A 20794-nucleotide genomic window follows, 5' to 3' on the forward strand; every position below is an offset into this window, starting at 1 on the left:
CCCCTGGTACCTTTTTCATAGGCTTATTTGAGTTTGGGCAAGAACACAGGGGCCCCATGATCCCCTATTGCCCGGGGCCCCATGAGTTGTCAGTCCGCCCGCCCCTGGACACAAGGCAACTACAGGTACGCTGCTGATGGATACTTCATTCATTCGACATTGCATTGCAGGTGGGCGTATGAATATTCAAGTCTTGCAATACCCATTTCTGTCCAGTAGATGCCACCTAGCCACCTTCTTCTAGTAGGCTGTGACTTCCTCCCACTCAGCCTGAGGAGAAGAGGGAAGGGTGACAAGTGCAGACACATCGTCCTTCTGCAGTGGAGAGGGGAGCACGCTGGACGCTGGGCTCTGCAGGTGTGTAAAGTGTGCAGGCTGGGTGTGATGGAGAGTCATGTGTGACTGACGGCACATGGAGGGCCAGGCTGCCCCCCTCACAGCTTTGTGCCCCTGGATTGTGGTGGTGCTGATGATGACGAATGCAGTGTGAGTGACGACAGCAGGGCCAGTACTGTGTGCATACCTGTGTGTCCAGACATTGACTGCATCCACGTATGATTAGCAATGGTGATTATTAATAATTGGTGTCCATACATGATGCTCGATAATTGGTGGTACTTACATGTATGTCACCTGTGTCCATACATGATGCTCGATAATTGGTGGTACTTACATGTATGTCACCTGTGTCCATACATGATGCTCGATAATTGGTGGTACTTACGTACATGTATATCACCTGTGTCCATACATGATTATTGATAATTGGTGGTACGTACATGTATGTCACCTGTGTCCATACATGATTCTCGATAATTGGTGGTACGTACATGTATATCACCTGTGTCCATACATGATTATTGATAATTGGTGGTACGTACATGTATGTCACCTGTGTCCATACATGATTCTCGATAATTGGTGGTACGTACATGTATGTCACCTGTGTCCATACATGATTCTCGATAATTGGTGGTACGTACATGTATGTCACCTGTGTCCATACATGATTCTCGATAATTGGTGGTACGTACATGTATGTCACCTGTGTCCATACATGATGATCGATAATTGGTGGTACGTACATGTATATCACCCGTGTCCATAAATGATTATTGATAATTGGTGGTACGTACATGTATATCACCTGTGTCCATACATGATTATCGATAATTGGTGGTACGTACATGTATATCACCTGTGTCCATACATGATTATTGATAATTGGTGGTACATACATGTATATCACCTGTGTCCATACATGATTATTGATAATTGGTGGTACGTACATGTACTGTATGTCACCTGTGTCCATACCTGTCTGTCTGTCCGGGGACATTGACTGGATCCACGTATGATTAGCAATAATTGGTGGTACGTACATACATGTATTTCATCTGGGTCCATATATGATTCTCGATAATTGGTGGTAGGTACATGTATATCACCTGTGTGCAGTGTGAGTGACAACAGCAGGGCCAGTACTGTGTGCATACCTGTCTGTCCAGAGACATTGACTGGATCCACGTATGATTAGCAATAGTGATTATTAATAATTGGTGTCCATACATGATTATTGATAATTGGTGGTACGTACATGTATATCACCTGTGTCCGTACATGATTATCAATAATTGGTGGTATGTACCTACATGTATATCACCTGTGTCCATACATGATTATCGATAATTGGTGGTATGTACGTACATGTATATCACCTGTTTCCATACATGATTATTGATAATTGGTGGTACGTACATGTATATCACCTGTCTCCATACATGATTATTGATAATTGGTGGTACATACATGTATATCACCTGTGTTCATACATGATTATTGATAATTGATGGTACGTACATGTATGTCACCTGTGTCCATACCTGTCTGTCTGTCCAGGGACATTGACTGGATCCACGTATGATTAGCAATAATTGGTGGTACGTACATACATGTATTTCATCTTTGTCCATATATGTTTCTCGATAATTGGTGGTACGTACATGTATATCACCTGTGTCCATACATGATTCTCGATAATTGGTGGTACGTACATGTATATCACCTGTGTCCATACATGATTCTCGATAATTGGTGGTACGTACATGTATATCACTTGTCCACACATTATTAGATTATCATCAGTATACATACATGAGAATCACCTGTGTACATACATGAATATGAATACATGAATATAATCAGGGTTCATACATAATTCTATGTACATACATCAGTATCACCAATATGCATACACAGTTATCAACCACCTGTGTCTGTTCATGAATATCACCTGCACCCATACATGAATATCACTTGTACCCATACATGAATATCACCTGTACCCATACATGAATATCACTTGTACCCATACATGAATATCACCTGTACCCATACATGAATATCACCTGTACCCATACATGAATATCACTTGTACCCATACATGAATATCACCTGTACCCATACATGAATATCACTTGTACCCATACATGAATATCACCTGTACCCATACATGAATATCACCTGTACCCATACATGAATATCACCTGTACCCATACATGAATATCACTTGTACCCATACATGAATATCACCTGTACCCATACATGAATATCACTTGTACCCATACATGAATATCACCTGTACCCATACATGAATATCACCTGTACCCGTACATGAATATCACCTGTACCCGTACATGAATATAACTTGTACCCGTACATGAATATCACCTGTACCCGTACATGAATATAACTTGTACCCGTACATGAATATCACCTGTACCCGTACATGAATATAACTTGTACCCGTACATGAATATAACTTGTACCCGTACATGAATATCACCTGTACCCGTACATGAATATCACCTGTACCCGTACATGAATATCACCTGTACCCGTACATGAATATCACCTGTACCCGTACATGAATTTCACCTGTACCCGTACATGAACATCACCTTTACCCGTACATGAATATCACCTGTACCCGTACATAAATATCACCTGTACCCGTACATGAATATCACCTGTACCCGTACATGAATATCACCTGCGTCTCTCCATGAATATCACCTGTACCCGTACATGAATATCACCTGTACCCGTACATGAATATCACCTGTACCCGTACATGAATATCACCTGTACCCGTACATGAATATCACCTGTACCCATACATGAATATCACCTGTACCCATACATGAATATCACCTGCGTCTCTCCATGAATATCACCTGTACTCGTACATGAATATCACCTGTACCCATACATAAATATCACCTGTACCCGTACATGAATATCACCTGTACCCATACATGAATATCACCTGCGTCTCTCCATGAATATCACCTGTACTCATACATGAATATCACCTGTACCCGTACATGAATATCACCTGTACCCGTACATGAATATCACCTGTACCCATACATGAATATCACCTGCGTCTCTCCATGAATATCACCCGTACTCGTACATGAATATCACCTGTACCCGTACATGAATATCACCTGTACCCGTACATGAATATCACCTGTACCTATACATGAATATCACCTGTACCTATACATGAATATCACCTGTACTCATACATGAATGTCAACGGTACCCGCACATGAATATCACCTGTACTCATACATGAATATCACCTGCACCCATACATGAATATCACCTGTACCTTACATGAATATCACCTGTACCCATACATGAATATCACCTGTACCCGTACATGAATATCACCTGTACCCGTACATGAATATCACCTGTACCCATACATGAATATCACCTGTACCTGTACATGAATATCACCTGTACTCATACATGAATATCACCTGTACCCGTACATGAATATCACCTGAACCCATACATGAATATCACCTGTACTCATACATGAATATCACCTGAACCCATACATGAATATCACCTGTACTCATACATGAATATCACCTGAACCCATACATGAATATCACCTGTACTCATACATGAATATCACCTGTACTCATACATGAATATCACCTGTACTCATACATGAATATCACCTGTAATCATACATGAATATCACCTGTACCCATACATGAATGTCACATATTGGTATGGCAACCATTATAGGCAAGCAATTGCAAAACAAGGCATGAGAAGCTGAACACTGACATGGGGAACATATCAATACCAAAAATAAAATAAATGTATTAAAATGTAAAAAAGTATCTCTCCCTACATTAAATTTTCAGGTTGTTCCAGGGGCCATGCATTATGCTGTGTGCTGGTGTGGTATGTGTAGGGGCGGTGCGCTGTATTATAATGCTTTACTCTGTTGACTTTTTATTTTTTATTTTTTTTTACACTTTATCAAAATGCTATAAAATGACAGTAAATTCACCTGGTGTGAACAAGCCCCAAAAATTCCAGTTCACACTGACATTATGGCTGCTGTGAGCACATCCTTTTGCTTCACCAACCTGGACCTCATCCTTAACTCCTTCTTGCCGGCCATATTAAATTGAACAGTTACCGGTGGCTAATGGAAAGCTCCCGATCTCTACTTGCGGCCAGGAGCTTTCCAATCATGTGACCGCTGTGACAGACAATCACGGCAGTCACATGATCAGAAACCCCTCCCCACCTTTTGACATCTGAAACCCTTTAAAGGGCCAAAAGGCTCCTGCACTAAGGGGTCAATGGTCTTGTTCAAAACTGGGTTTCCAAAGAAAGGCCAAAAAGTGAAACTGTAGTTCTGTGGTGTAAGCTTTCGATAATGCTGAATTCTCTATCAAGCATGGTAACAAAGAGAAGAAAGTATTCCTTCCTCTGCAAAATATAATAAGTTAGCCAGCTAAAGGTATGGCCTATATTTTCACTTTCCTACTATTTTCTGTGACTTACATTTTACAACATTTTATTCCAAGTAAAGTTAATTTACTAAATGATTTTATTGGTTAGTTTATGTAATGGTCCTAATCCTGTGGAAGGCACTTAACCCCTCCTAGCCATCTGCAGTCTAAGGGAACCTGCCCAGCTTTCTATTGTTTGCCCCTAAATAAATGATGTTGGCAGCATCTTCTAACACCAATTTCCTCCTCTCCTTCACCTCTCATATGTGCTGGAGGGTGGTATCACGCCTCCACAGCTGATCACCCTTCTGTGTCTATGGGCATCCTAAGATTAAAATTGGATGTTGGAACTCAGCATTGGGCTTCCCATATGTATGAAATTATCTTACCAATTTGACCAATAATGATAAGATCAGGAAAAGATTTCTGATGACACTCCAAGGTCAACCAATCTTGGAGGCAATTCATTCAAAATAGATTTTCCTATGCCAATTGCCTTTAGACTTTAGTGTCATGTGATAGAAAAGTCACACGGCAGCACAAATCAAGCTAGATTTTGCTTTTCGGCTTTTCCCTTCTTTCAGGGATTTTCTTGTTCCAGGTCCAATCCATGGCTCGCTATTTCCTCTGTGTTGTATCACCAAAGTGGGAGTGCTAATGTGATGAAGCACATCTCTTCCCTTCATTGCTCGGTCTATTTGTGTCTGCTTCAAGTCTACACAGGTCATGCATTAACCTGTGTAGTGCCATGCCGCCCAAGAAAACACATAATCAGAGCACAACTTATGCAGGTGAAAAACACAAGATACAGATAGGAAGGTTATTAATGCCCTTAACAACATTTTTGGCTCTTTGGGTTGCAGCCAACGTCAGACAATGGACATAAGATGGATCAGTGTTGGATCTCAAAAAAAAAAGTTGATGTTCTTAGTTTGATAGTAAGCCACTCTTTGCATAGTCCTCAAGCAGTGTGTTGACAGAAGTGACCAGACCAACCAAGGGGTCTAATGCTGGGTACATAATATCATTTGTTTTTTCTTTCAACCTACCAGGCTGAACGAAAACAAAAACTGAGGAGCTCAGGAGGTGCTTGCTGTACTAACTAGCCAATGTTAGTACAGCAATCTCCTTGTTGAGCTATTGTGTTCTGACACGGGGACTGCCCTCCGCTGCCCCTCCCGCCAGAACACATTGGTCAGCGCTAGCAGCATTAATCAGATGCTGATTTTCCTCCATGCCTGTTCGATAGAAGCCGGCCGTATGAACGGCTTCTGTTAGCCAGGCAGATGTACACAAGGCTCAAATGTCAGCCAGTTTCTATTCAATCAGCTGATATTCGGCCTGTGCGTACAGGGCATAAAAAGTAGCAGAGGAGATGTAAAAAAATGTTATGATCAAACAGCTGCCATTCCCTCCGATAGTTTCCTAAATGCAATAATATCTTCAGATTCCTACAGGTTACTTTTTGGTAAACAATATTTATTGTCCAGAATTGGATTACCTTTGAATGAACACAGATACAGTATGATAGCTATCAGATGTTTGTATCACGTAGGAGATGGAATGGGCCTAACCAGGCTCCGGTACAATGTAATATAGGAGTGTTTGAGCCTAAAATGCTCGTGATTACATATATGTGAGTATGTTCTCATTCTTGATGTAATGTTATCAGCTTAGGAGTTGAAACACATTTACATTTTCACTCTACAAGGAAAGATGCTAGGAATGCTCATTCTGTTTTCTAAACTATTTTACGATAGGGCAATAAGCCTAGTCTAATGCCGTTAGCTTGGATGAATGTCTGTCTAAGCATTGCCGTTAGCTTGGATGAATGTCTGTCTAAGCATTGCCGTTAGCTTGGATGAATGTCTGTCTAAGCATTCTAGTTACTAAAGCCAAAAACTGGAATGTTTTATGATAGCTATTAAACCGCCAGACTTGGATGCTTATTCCCTAATTGCTGCTAAAGTAGATACAACCCCTATTAAGTCCTGTTAATAGGGTTCACGATGGGCTAAATTAAAGGGGTATCTGTTTTTCCAGGCTCTTTCCTGATGTTAGGATGCTAAGTGATCTATCATAGTACTGATAATGATTGTTTGGGAAACAGCTAAAAGGTTACTAGGTTTGGTAAGGAACAGGGGTGGACTGACAACTCATGGGGCCCCCGGGCAATAGGGGATCATGGGGCCCCTGTGTCCTTGCCCAAACTCAAAAAAGCCTATGAAAAAGGTCACCAGGGGCATCTCATTTGGCCCCCTACTGACCCCGGGCCCTCGGGCAGTGACCGAGTTTCTAAATGGTCAGTCCGCCCCTGGTAAGGAATTAGATTTGAATCTAACTTGCTTTGCAACCTTTTTATAAGAATAAGGGTTCCTGAGTTTTGGGGTTGCCCAGACCTCATTATCATCACAAAAACCACCTTCATCTTATGTCTGTGGGTCAGGTCAATCCCCACCTTCGTTGGGAACTACTGGGCAGGTTAAAATCTATGTTCTACATCTCCCCCAACCTACAGCTTAACCTTGTTGGCAGCATGTGGCCATTCCTACCTGGCAGACATACCATGACAAAATGCAGATGTGTTCAGTGCTCTACTTGCTACAGGACTCCATGAAGGGCTCCACTCTTTGGCGTGGGCTTTATGAATGGGATGTAAAATGCAAGCCATGGTGTAGAGTTATTTTTTGGTGTCCATTGGAGAGCAAATGTTAGCTGCTATGTGTTCTAAATAAGAACTTGTGTATTTAATTTTATGATGTCTGAGAGCAGTTCCTGAGGAAGGTGAAAATGCCTTTTGGGGGTGTAAATCTGTGGACACTGTTAGACTAACACTCTTAAACAAGTTTCATGTTTTTTTTTATTCAATGAACAATAAAATCTTTGTAACCAAGGTAACACAAATCTTTATCTATAGGAAACATGGTCTCTGAGGTTCTCTATATCAGATAACTTACCATTTAGTAATCATAATTAACACTTATTTTTTCGGAAGGCAGACTCTCGCTTTTTTGGTTTGCCTACAATATGAATTCTGTTTCTGTAGCTTAGGTTATTTTTAGAATGATATATAAGTTATTCATAGTATTTCTTTCATAATACATAGCTCACCACCCTCCCCTCTTTCCTTTTATATTCAACTGGTTGCTTCGCTCTGTTCTTCCTACGCCAATGTTCCAGCCCACGTTCTCTCTCTGCATGTATTTATCAACTCATCAAACACAAAATGTAATAACTGTCTTTTCCATAAATGCACTATTTGTCAGAATCTTCCTTTATAGCTTTCTTGCTTTCTGATCCTTCAGCATTTGTAAATCCTGGGATGAAGGTCATTTTTTCCGGAGGCCGTATAGGTATTTTTATTATAATGACAGCCTGCTGGTGACTGGGCACATCAAAATACTGCAAATAGCATTAAAGCAGCATCCAGTAGAGAGAAATTATTACTGATGCCGGCATTCACTGCAGAGAACAATTGTCTCCGAGTTTGCATAGCATACAAGCACTTGAATATAAGAACATTGAACAAGGGAAGGCTCAGATGTGGGCAAGCACTCAAAGAAGAAGGATTAAATGGAGCTTTGTTCTTTGCTTGGTACACTTTTCCAGGCACATTAAGGCAGAAGTACAGGTGGTGGAAGATTTCAGTAGAATGTAAAGACAAAATGTAGAATTATTGCTGAGAATTGCTTTCAGAGGGGGTAGGCACACTGAAGGGAATGCTCTGGCTAGAGGTTGGACTGTAACCATGGGGTATACCACCAATTCAAAGCAAATGTGTTTACCTAAATACATATAATATAAAAGGTCCTTCCGGAGAGAACTTTCACTTGGAGTACAGGGATATTCTGACACTTTTTTCATTTAACTCCAACTCTTCCAAGTAAAGGTTCTCTCTGACTTTGCCACCACTACACTTCATTAAAGCGGAATGAAACCCCAAACAGTTACATTCAAGGCATGCTGTGAATGTTAACTGTCACATGTGCTTGTGCTCTCAACCCAATTGTCATGCCATCAAATAGCTGGTGCATTAACTGATCTCATGTGCAGCGACATCGCAACTGCAGATCAAACAAACGCTAAGATAGCATCTTCCTTGGCTGTAATGAACATCTGGGTTTAGTTCTTTTTATGTCCTCATTGCTGCAATCATCCTCTGGTCCTTGGATTCACCTTGCTCTCCTGAGATGTCCAAGGCTCCTGAAAGAAATCAATGAGCTCCAGACTTCATTTACTGCAGTCAGGATGCTGAGCTGGAGGAAATCTATTAACTCCAGTTCAGTGATCTCCTCTGCAAACATTTAACCTGCAAATTAATATCTCCATGAAGAAGACTATTCTCCATACAGGTATACTGTTGCATACAGTATAAAAGTGAAGACAGGCTGAGACAACAGGCTCATATTAAGACCCGCCCTGAATGCTGCCTATAATCTTCCCTTTTCTACTCATGTATGCTCCATGTCTCCCTGATTGGAGCTCACAAGACAATTCAGGGTGCATAAGAAGGCAGTTGCTAAGGCCCTGCACCATTGGGATTCCTCATTGGAGCAAAGGGGAGTGGGCCACTTGCTCTCTATAACCAGAAATTACTTGAAATATCACTTTACTTCAGAGGAAACTGAACAGCAGATAAGCAATGGAAAGTAAGTACATGCAACTAGGAGGACTGGGATTTAAGTAAACTTATTGCTTTGCCCTGCATGGGCACAGCAAATGCATTGAGGGAATGCTTAGATAAGACCACTGAGAGTTAAACACAAATTGGGGGTGGAAATATTAACCACTTGCCGTCTGCCCTATAGCATTTACTGCTATGCAAAATCATGTATAAATATGTGATTTTGCACTTCTGCTGTAGGGGGCGCACACATCCTTGATTGCCCTAGATGTTAACCCCGTTCCATCCAGTGTAATTTAATACAGTGATAGTGTATATTTTTAGGATTGATCACTGTATTAGTGTCGCTAGTTCCCACAAAGTGTCAGTTAGGGTCAGACTGTCTGCCGCAATATCGCATCCTGCTATAAGTCGCTGATCGCTGCCATTACTAGTATTAAAAAAAAAAATGTGTAAACCAATCAATATACCCTTACTGGTATTTTTTTACCTAAAAATATACAGGAGAAAACATTTTGGCCTATATTTATGAAGAAATGTGGGTTTTTTTTACATTTTCAAAATTGACAGTAGGGTGGATTTGATTTAAATCAAACTGATTTAAATCACGATTTAAATCACTAGTCAGTAAGGCTTGATTTAAATCCTAGTTTTCTACATAAAGACTAATTCTTGCTGGTATAACTTTAATATACAAGTAGATGAAGATTTTTAGAATAACAACTTTTCATATTAGTTTTTTTATCCCCAGTTTAATAGGTTAATCATTCATATTTGGACAACTTTTCTGTTGTACTTAGGAAGGAGAAAAATAATCATTACCTTAATAATAACAATTTAAATAGATTTATTCAACTGAAACAATAACATTCCAGCATATGTAATTTGCTTAAACAAACATCCATGTTTGTTAACTAATTTGGCTAAACAAAATATATATATTTTAAGAAACTTAGACTGTCAGCCCCTTCCTCCTCACACTTAGTTTCACTTTCTTCTTGTGCAGATCTATTCCACTCCAAACAATCAGAAAAATATTGTTTCTATTCTATTCACTGAACTTCTTGAAACTTAGCACTGAAGGGGTTGATTCTGTATTCATAGGTTTGTAGAAGTTAGGATTAAGGTCGTTTTCTTAACTCTGTTCATGTTATAACATTTTTGCTGTGAAGAAGAGGCATATGATCTCCACTGAGTCAAATTCAGTTTTGAGAACTGCAAAAGTAAACCAAGCATCTGTGATAATATCTTGTAGGCAGAGAAACTGCCCAATAATCTTACAAAAACCTCTGGAAGAGCATGACATTGTGAATGGATTAATGGAATTTATTTACCAAAAAATTAAACATATACAGCCTTATTCTACATAATTAAAAAACTAATCTTTATTTCATGATGGAATAACCTTTGGATGGTAATATATTTTCCTCACAAAGCATTTTATTTTAAAAAATCCGATTTAAATAAAAAAAATCCGATTTAAATAAAAAAAATCATTGATTTTTATCCACCCTGATTGACAGTCTTTTTTTGTTTATAGCGCAAAAAAAAAAAAAAAATACAGAGGTGATCAAATACCACCAAAAGAAACCTCTATTTCTGGGGAAAAACATTACATAAATTTCATTTATGTACAGCGTTGCATGACTGCGCAATTGTCAGTTAAAGTAATGCAGTGCTGTATAGCAAAAAATGGCCTGGTCAGGAAGGGGGGTAAAATTTCCTGGAGCTGAAGTGGTTAAGAGGAACATTCAGACAGGAGTTATAAAACCCAAAGCAATAATCAGACCACCCTGGGGTAAAAGCTCAGATGTGGGAGCAGATTTATTGAGGGAATGCTCAGATGTATTATTTACTGAAGCTCCTATAATATATAGTAATTTCTGGTTTTGTACCAGCAAGCAAGGTGTACTCCTTTTTTCCCCCTGCCTGCTAAGCTTGCCATTCACACCTAGATTTTCGGATGAGAATATTCGTAAGAAAAGTTGTACGAAAATTCTTTGAACATGTTATGAATGAATGTCGTTCGAAAATTGTCTTTTGCTTTTAACATTGGATTTTAATATGAATGTAATTCCTGAATGATAACCACATGCATTGGCTGAAAATTTGGTTGTTTTTGATAGCAGTGACAGGAAAATGCGAAGGGGCAGGAAGGAAAACTTCTCTTGATCAAACACCGATTTGACCCCACTAACGATTAGAAAATCAAACAAAAATTCTCGAACAAAAATCTATAAGTGTATGGCCAGCTTTGGGCTGTCTCCATGGTACTTATTAAGGAATTGCTCAGATAGGGACGGGCATATTAACAGCATTACACAGATGGGAAGGTCATATTTTGAGGCTGTAAAGCCAGACTGTCTGGCAGAGGAAATTCTAATGAAAGCATCTTATTTTTCATTCCTTGTAATCCAATCAACAACATAGCAGGATGTATAGAATCGGCAGCAGATTATTATCTTCAGTGTATCATCAGCAATTATTTACATGGATTTATTTCTTTCATTGGCTCTTGATTTGGGTAATATTACTAGATATGGATGAGCTCTTCTGATTGACTCCATCATTCCTGTTCAGTTTGTAGAAGGTGAGATTCAACACTAATAGCATCACTATGACACTTCATAACAGTAAGCCTGCCATAACAGGAGCTATTTTATCTGCCAAGTGATCTGCATATTACATAGGATGACAACCTCAAGTCAAGAAGTCTAAAGGAATTATCTGTCTTGCATGGCATCAAGGAAATGGGGCTAAGAGGTCTTTATATTACTGAACGTGTAGCAAATTATCAAACGCCATATGATAGACTGATGCTCATGGCTTCGGTTAGGCGGAGGGAAAAGCATCAATCCAGAAAATACTAGTGACCGAGGTGAATGTTTATATAGAGGAAGGAGGTCATGCATCCAGAGGTAAGGGAGTGTAAGAAGATAATGAGATGTTGCCAAAAAAAGGAAAGAAAGACAGGAAAATAAAGAATAGAGGACGGAAAGGGGAAGGGGGAGGGAGGAAGAATAGAGAAGAGAAAGAAAAAAAAAAGGGGGGGGGGGCAAGCCAAATTTTATTTTAAAGTGATACTAAAGCTATGTTTTTTTGCTTGCATTAGGGTAAAAAAAACATTTTATATTATTCTGTCCTCCCCCTTCTCCGTGTGAAGGGCAAGAGAGAGTAGAAGAGATCTAGTACTGTGCACGGCTGCTTCTCTTCTCTCCTCTCTTCCTCTTCACACAGGACTCGAGCTTTAGCAGAAGCCATTGGCTCCTGCTGCTGTCAATCAAATGCAGTGAGGAGGAATAGGGGGGGCTAAGCCCCACTTTGTGAGTCTATGGACTGCGGCTCAGGAGCAAGCAGAAACCGTGTGCTTCCGTAGCAAAGGGCTTGCTATGGGGACACACTAAGAAGAGGAGGAGCCAAGATCGATGGCAGGGGACCCAAAAAGAGGAGGATCAGGACTGTTGTGTGCAGGTGAGTATAACATGTTTTCTATTTTAATTTTTAAAAATAGCCTTTAGTAACACTTTAAGTCTGTCAACTTGATGTAAAGACAGATTTCAGGCAATTCATTCACAGTACCTTTAATGGAAGTCATAACTAAAATGATCTTTATTATTAGCTTAGAGTTCCTTTTTAAAGGAATAGTCCACCTAAAAGTGATATTTTAGTCAGAACACAAGTATAGCCAAACCTTCATTGGCTGTACTTCTTTTGGGTCAGATGAGTACATTTACTAATGTTCTGCTGTGACCCAGAATCAGCTGATCGTTGACTATAGCCTGCTATTAACTGGCAGGGCAGAGCCATGCCACATTCAGGAAGGAACCTGATGATGTTGTTGAGATCCACCCAGCTGTCTGACAGCTGGCTCCTCATTTCAGGGTGCGGCAGAGAGCCAGAGCAAGGCCACGCCAATCATCGCCCCAGCCTGGCACTCCAATATTGAGCTGACTAATCAATGGTCATGTGATCATGTAGTTCTCGATCTCAGAGTCCACATGGGACAGCTGCTGTGTCACGCAAATTTTGTGGCATGCAGTAGTGTATTTATATAATTTTTTTCGCTAACCCCAAGCTTGTCCTTTAAGGATGGAGCCAAGTCAGCCCCTGGTTTCTAGTATGTGTTGGATACGCCAACAGTAAGATGTCTCTGTCCTAACTCTCGTGTCTGTTCCTGTCCACCTGTGAGCTTTGGTTAGCCCCATACACACACACACTTTTTCATGTTCTAGCTCTCCCTGTTACATTCTCCATAAAATATAAAACAAAATAAAAAATCCAGCAGGGATGGTAGGATCCCCTCATAATGGACATTGCAGGATCTCAAGTGCTGATTTCTCATCATAAAGTCCCCAAGACAGATAAGAACCTATCTACCAAAAACCAAAATAATTTTGGCATATTGAGCTTTTAATGTTTTTTTATGCCAACCTTACTCTGAAAATGTATAGTATGGTTCAGCATTTATTACTATTGTAATTGTGTCTTTATGGGTTGTAGATTTAACCTGTTCAAGGGAAACAAAGATGGTACGGTCAGCTTGAAATTTCAAATTCAGCTGTTGGATCAACGGTTAAAGAAGATCAATAATTTTACCGTGATAATGGCAAAGAGTACAGAAGTGAAGATTGCCGTGTTTGGCAGAGCTGGAGTCGGTAAATCTGGTAAGTACTTTGGTTATATGATGATAATTCTATAAAAGCACAAATATCTCTGCAATTTGTTTTTAATCTTTCTTTCTGCGACTATCATTTGCACATTGAATATTTCCTTTTTTTAGACTACACTGTTAATTGATCAAATTCGGCCTAAAATGATCAAGCTGTCGTGTCACTTATGGCATGTTAAAAATGTTTCGTGTGATGTTATTAGACCAATAAATTAGAGGTCTAATTAAGGCCTTGGGTTTTTGAACATATCATTTCTGGTCTTGTATAAAGCTCAACTCCAGACTAATGTGGAAGTGCTGGAAACCCTGTCAAGTTTCATACCTCTCACAGGGTTTTACTGGTATTTTCCTATAAGAGAACTTTCTCCTAACTTACAGTGCAAGTGATAATGGAAGAGATGATGAGGGATTTTATAAATAGAGAATAGCACAGCAAGGAGCATGTAACAGGACTCACCAACAGAAGTACAGCAAGGGGCATGTGTGTTACAGTACAGGTCCATGACTGCCAGAAGTATAGCAAGGCACAGGACTCACCAACAGAAGTGCAGCAGTCAGCTACGGACAGGTACAGCAATCAGCGAGGGACATGTAAGCTCTCACTGGCACCATGTAGGGGAACATAGCCCTCTCTGCCTCCATGCTGACGTCACTTCTGGTATCGGTTTCAGGTATCGGTGCATTTGCACCAATATCGGTCTGCAATATTTAAATTTTTCACAATATTCTAATTTTCTGAGATACTGAATTTTGGGTTTTCACTAGCTGTAAGCCATAATCATCAAAAATAAAAGAAATGCTTGAAATATATTACCCTGTGTGTAATGAATCTATATAATATGAGTTTCACTTTTTGAATTGAATTACTGAAATAAATTCACTTTTTGAAGATATTCTAATTTATTGAGATGCACCTGAAGATTTGAGCTTAGTGGACCTGTCTAAGGTTAAGGAGGGTGACATGGAGGAAAAGTATTGTTTAATTTGGAAATAAGAGGAAAAAAAAGGTGTTTTAGAATGCGTTTCTTAGTATGAAGTTCCTCAATGGAATGTAGCTTACAGAATACTGGGTTTACACGCTGATGGAGTTAGAAGAAAACAGCTGGAGCCCAAGGCATCATTCACCATAGGACATACTGTCTGATATTGCTGGGTTATATAAAACATTGGACAAATAAGGATGTAGTGAAGAGAGAGAGAGTACTTTACATGACGTTTGTTCCAAACTGACATTGACATGGGAGCTAAACTTCATGGGAGTGCTTCAACTGAACATTTTACTATGAGACAAAAAATAGGTGAGGCTGTCCATACAGCAGTGGGATGTAACATATATACTTATATGAGGGGGTCACCATCCCAAAAATCAAAACTGGAAAAACACAAGCAAGAGGACCACGTTCCAAGTCAATTAACTCCCCTTTCTTTCCCATTATGATGCTCGGTTTGAACTTCAGCAAGTTGTCTTCACCACGTCTAGATGCCTAACAGCATTGAGTTGCTTCCATGTGATTGGCTGATTAGCAATTTGTGTTACCAAGCAATTGAACAGGTGTACCTAATAAAGTGGCCGATGAGTGAACGGTGATAGCCACCAACAAGATGCAAATGAGTTTGTACCAGGGTGCAAGATCTGGAAGTTCCGGGTCTTCACCAGACTGCTAGGTTAGGTCCTAAAACACAAATGATGAATACTACCTGGTAGCAACAAGCAATTTCAAGTGGAAAGTTATCAATTGTTAGGCAGGTATGCAATCAGTCTGGAGCTGGGACCACATGAGAAACTGGGACTGTTGTGAGGAAACTGAGGTCAGAGAGACATGTAGCCTTGGCCTAGGATCCATTGGCGCTCATAAAAGGAGTATGTAAAGCCACCTGCGATATATTACATTTTTGGTTTGGGTTTTAATACAACTTTAATTTACCACAATTGAATAATTTGGTTTACAGTTGGTGTTGGGATTTTTTCTAATCCTAATTTCAACTGAATTTTTAGATTACTAGTTTAGGCTTTTGTTTCCTGGAGTAAGGCCTCATTCACATCATACGTGCAGAAAAACTGATGGAAAAATGTGCAAATTTCACCTTCAGAGGCACGACTTTAGATCATTTTTCATGCGCATCACAGTGAGTTTTCTACATGTTGCAAGTTCCTGCACAGAAAAAATCAGCATGTGACACTAGTGTTGTAGTGTGAACAGAGCACACAGAACACAATTGTTTTCTTTGTGCCCTTGTAGAACGTGTGCAGAAAAACTCTCTGCAACATGGTGTGAACGAAGCCTAAAGGATTCAAAAGTTTCTCTCATCACTTCACTGTAGTATGGGGACAACAAAGGTAGAACTCTAAAGCCTGGTACACGTGTAGTACAAGTCGGCTGGTTCAGCAGGAACCAGTTGACTCTCCATCTGTGTGTACCGCTGTTTGTTCAAAAAAAGATGTTCTAACAACCAGCTTCTGTCAAGCGGTCATATTGGAAAACCAACATTCAATCAGCACTCGTAGACAATGGTTGACCAAAAAAAAACTATACTAATAGACCCTGCTAAGGAGTTTAATACTTTGGGTGGGGGGACGCCCTACAACAAATTTTCTTCCTACAACAAATTTTATGAGTATCAGTAATAGGTAATTTCCTGTCCATGACTACCATCATATAAGGATCACCTGATTCTGATTTGGTCTGTTTCTGTTTGCTAATGAATAGGCATGGCGCTTATTGGTTCATAATTAATGTTCTTGTTCTTCTAAATTCCATAAGTGCCGTCTGTATTAAGTGTTTTGTCTTTCCAGCTCTTGTTGTGAGGTTCTTAACCAAGCGATTCATCTGGGAGTATGATCCCACCTTAGGTAAGTTCCTGACTTTCTTCAAATGTGGCAAGTACTACAAAGACTTCATTACCACTTCAGTGTGTATTATAATATTTGTGCACATTTAACTTACCCTGACATGGACCAAAGTGTTTCTACAGTGCTCATGTGGTACACTTTGTGGTGGCTGTAAGTACCTATGCTAGCTTTCAAATCAAATTTCAATTTCTGCAGAATTCCCTTTAGATCTGAGTTCCAGACTGTACACAGGGCCTCCACTTATTCATGTGTTGAGATGGAGCCCTCAGTGGTGTACTCTTTCCTTCATTCAGTTGTCCAATGATGGAACTTCAATATGGTCAGTAACTGGCTTGCTGAATGACAGTGGTCCCATGTAGCCTTGGCCTAGGATCCATTGGGGCTCCAAAAAGGAGAACTTAAAGCCATCACAAGTCGCAGAATGTCAACAATGTTACTGAATGGCACAATTCACTATGGTTTTGCACTCTTTCTCCATTTACATTTCTATTTTGAAGCTTTGCTCCAGCTTGATTAAATGGTAACTGCACTTTACAGTAGTTGTCTTTATGTCTGTACAAAAAATAAAATAGGAGCCAATACCTCATTTAGAAACATAAGAATATTCTGCTTGTTGTGGCCTGTAGCACCTTGCTTTTGCCTTAAAGGATAAGTCCACCTTTGGGAACATGTTACATGTTCCACCCATTTTTAGGGTGGAACATTAACATGTTCTCAATGCTGCAGTTGCTGCCTGCTGCCCCCCCCCCCCTCCCTCCCTGTGACAGAAGTACAGGAGAAGTTCCCCCTACAAGCTATCATGTTCTAAAAACAACGCGGCAGTGCGGGGCTCACAGTGTTCTGTGAATGAATGAACTACAAGTTCCGACAGCCTTTGCGGCTGTCAGCTTGTAGTTCTCAATGAACTACCATGGTGCTTTTACCTGTAAATAATTTGTGCATTTATTATTTTTGGTCAAAAGGCAAACTTCTGAAAAAAGCTGAATTTCATGTAGCACCTGGCTTTTGCCCTAAAGCTGAAATTCAGGTATGGCTTTATTTGTAGCTACATTGGTCCAGCAGAGTATGCATATGGTATGCTTGTGGGATCCCTGTGGAAGTGGACAATTACCACTACTGCAGTGATTGCCGCTTTCTTCCAGGTCCTCGTTTGAATGAGTGACATCATGATTTCCACCTCCTCCTATCAGAGAATGCTTTGCATTCATTGAAAAAAATGTAAGGTGCTCTGTGAATGGCACTTGTGTTCACCATGAAGCAGGGCAGCCACTCAGCACTGGACCTGGAAGATAGTCACAATCACTGTAGCGGCAGTGACTACTACAATGATTCTCTGCTTCCACTGGGATCTCACAGGCATGGCATATGCATACTTACATTGGTCCAAGCTGGACCAATGTAACGGAATGTAAGAAAGAAGCCAAAACCTGCAGGCTACAACAAGGGGAACAGGCTTGTCTCTCCAGATGAAATACATGCACTCAAATTTCCCTTTAAAGCGGAGCTCCACCCAAAAGGGGAAGTTCTGCTTTAAAGACTGGTCCCCCGCTACCCAGTAAGGATTGGCACCTTTGGTGGGCGGGGGGGGGGCGGGTACCCGAATTTGACAGGTACCCGCTCCCACTTCTGCTCCAATCGCCTAGGCGATCAGAAGTGGAAGGTGTCTTCCCTTCCTCCCTCCCTCCCCGTAGTCTTTTGGGACACGTGACAGGTCCCAGAAGACTACAGGACCATTCAGGAAGCGCAGCGCTACTCGCACATGCACAGTGGGTACCCGGCTGTGAAGCTGCAAGCTGTCACAGCCGGGTGCCCACACTGAAGATGCTGGTGCCCAGGGAGAGAAGATGGACCGTAAAACAGACTGCAGGGGACACACTGCGGGACCGAGGGACAGGTGAGTGGCTGCTTTTCAAAAGTCAGCAGCTACAGTTTTTGTAGCTGCTGACTTTTATTTTTGACAGCGTGAGTGGAACTCCGCTTTAAGGACTCGTACACACTGGGTTTAAAAGAATATTGCTTTTACAGGTTTTTTTTGCTTGTAAATGCACTTCTATGTTAGCCTATGTGTCCATGCACAGATAGGTGTTCACAGGCGTAAAAAAAGGTGCATTTACAGGATGAAAAAAACCCATCACCAATGAAGAAGAATGCAGAAAACAGCTCGAAGTGCCTAAAGACATGTAAATATTCTGGCCAATAAAATGGAATGGATTAACAGATGATACATACAACATTCCTCTATTTTAAAACTCCTATCACCTAGCATTTTTATTTTATTTTGATTTGGACAGATCTGGGAATGATCTGAAACTGTCTAGAATTTATTGCTGTCTATAACCTGACTGGGGAAAAACCCCACATTTGCTGTCCTGTTGCAGGAAGAGTAAATGAGGGGAAATCTGTATAATAGGGACATAACGGCAAAAAAATATTTTATTAAAAGAGAAGGCCTGAACCTCCAATAGATTTTGGTTTCCACCTGTCTTCCCTCTGGTGATTTCCCCTTACTTCCTCTCCTATTAAAACCATAAAAAAAACTCCACAAGAAAGATGTTCTAAGCCTTTCCTACTTATAAAAAGCTAAAACAAAATGGAAAGTAGAGTTATGGCTGTAGCTATACTTTAAAGTGGTTTTAAAAGTAGGTTTTATACTCCAGCCCCCCTCTAAATACTTACCTGAGCCCAATCTTGATCCAGCAATGTGCACGAGAGCAGCAGCTCTCTTGGCTCTCTCTTCTGACTGGACGGAGAGGCAGCTGTAGGAGCCATCAGTCAAGAGACACACAGAGGTGGCTTTGGAGCGAGCACACATTAGTGCCCCAGAGCAAGCAGCTTGCTATAGTGGCACTCAGCAAAGGGGAGGAACCAGAAGCACCGACTGGGGAGCCCATAAGAGGAGGATCAGGGCTGCTCTGTAAAACCATTGCACAGAGAAGATATGTATGACATATTTGTTACTTTACAAAAATACCTTTAGAATCACTTGAAATGTAAGTAGGAAATCTGTCATCTAATGACAATTCCATTTATCTTGGTGGGTCTGCAATGTGGCAGATCTCTCAGTGGATCCAGCTCTACAATGTGGCGGATTCTTCAGTGAATCCACCTTTACAATGTGGCTGACCCCTCAGTGATTCTAGCTCTTCGATATTGTTGACTCCTCAGTAGATTCGACTCTACAATATTGCTGACTCCTTAATCAATCCTGCTCTTTAAAGTGGTTGACTCCTCAGTTGACCCAATTCTACAATGTGGCCGACTCTTCAGTGAATACAGATTCACAGTGTAGCTGAATCCTCATTCAATACATCTCTACATTGTTGCTGACTTCTCTATGAATTACAGAATGAATTAGCCATTGACACTGGGACAAAAAGTGAGGGAAAATCCATTTTGAGTAGTTGTCAGAACAGTAATAGTATTAGCAGTAATACTTGTACCTTTGGTGACTCTCTGACAGGGTTATTTTTTCTTACTATGGGAGATTTCCTTCCACTTCCTGTTGTGTGCACTGTACAAGAAATGAAGGAAAATTTCCCCAGTGGTACACAGATGGCAAAAAAGCTAACAGGAGATTTATCCATTTTAACTATGTTTTAGCCTTAGATATTTTTTATGGTACAGATGTCTTATGATGACATTCTCTCAGTTTGTATTTTCATTATAGGGGAATAAAGCACTCCTATATTTTACAGCCAAACAAGCTGCTATCTTAATTCTAATGTGAACTGCAGTTGCCATGGTGCCGCTCATGTAGTCAGCTATGACACCAGTCATTTGATGGCTTGACAGGTGGAAGCTTACATTAGCACACTAGT

General features: G+C 40.4%; 1 protein-coding gene across 1 annotated transcript in view; it reads left to right on the top strand.

Annotated features, from left to right (window-relative positions):
• The first annotated feature begins 220 nt into the window (after positions 1-220).
• The window catches only part of RERG (RAS like estrogen regulated growth inhibitor), a 31973-nt gene continuing 11399 nt past the window's right edge, over positions 221-20794 (top strand). Inside the window, exons 1-3 of the mRNA XM_089669851.1 lie at positions 221-357; positions 13957-14120; positions 16920-16976. Coding sequence (XP_089525977.1) covers positions 14060-14120; positions 16920-16976 — 118 coding nt within the window. The 5' untranslated portion in view covers positions 221-357; positions 13957-14059. The remainder of the gene's footprint in view (positions 358-13956; positions 14121-16919; positions 16977-20794) is intronic.

Source organism: Staurois parvus, unplaced genomic scaffold (genome assembly GCF_062004578.1).
Source record: "Staurois parvus isolate SC_StPar_1 unplaced genomic scaffold, SC_StPar_1.0 ptg000010l, whole genome shotgun sequence".
NCBI classification, from domain to species: domain Eukaryota; kingdom Metazoa; phylum Chordata; class Amphibia; order Anura; family Ranidae; genus Staurois; species Staurois parvus.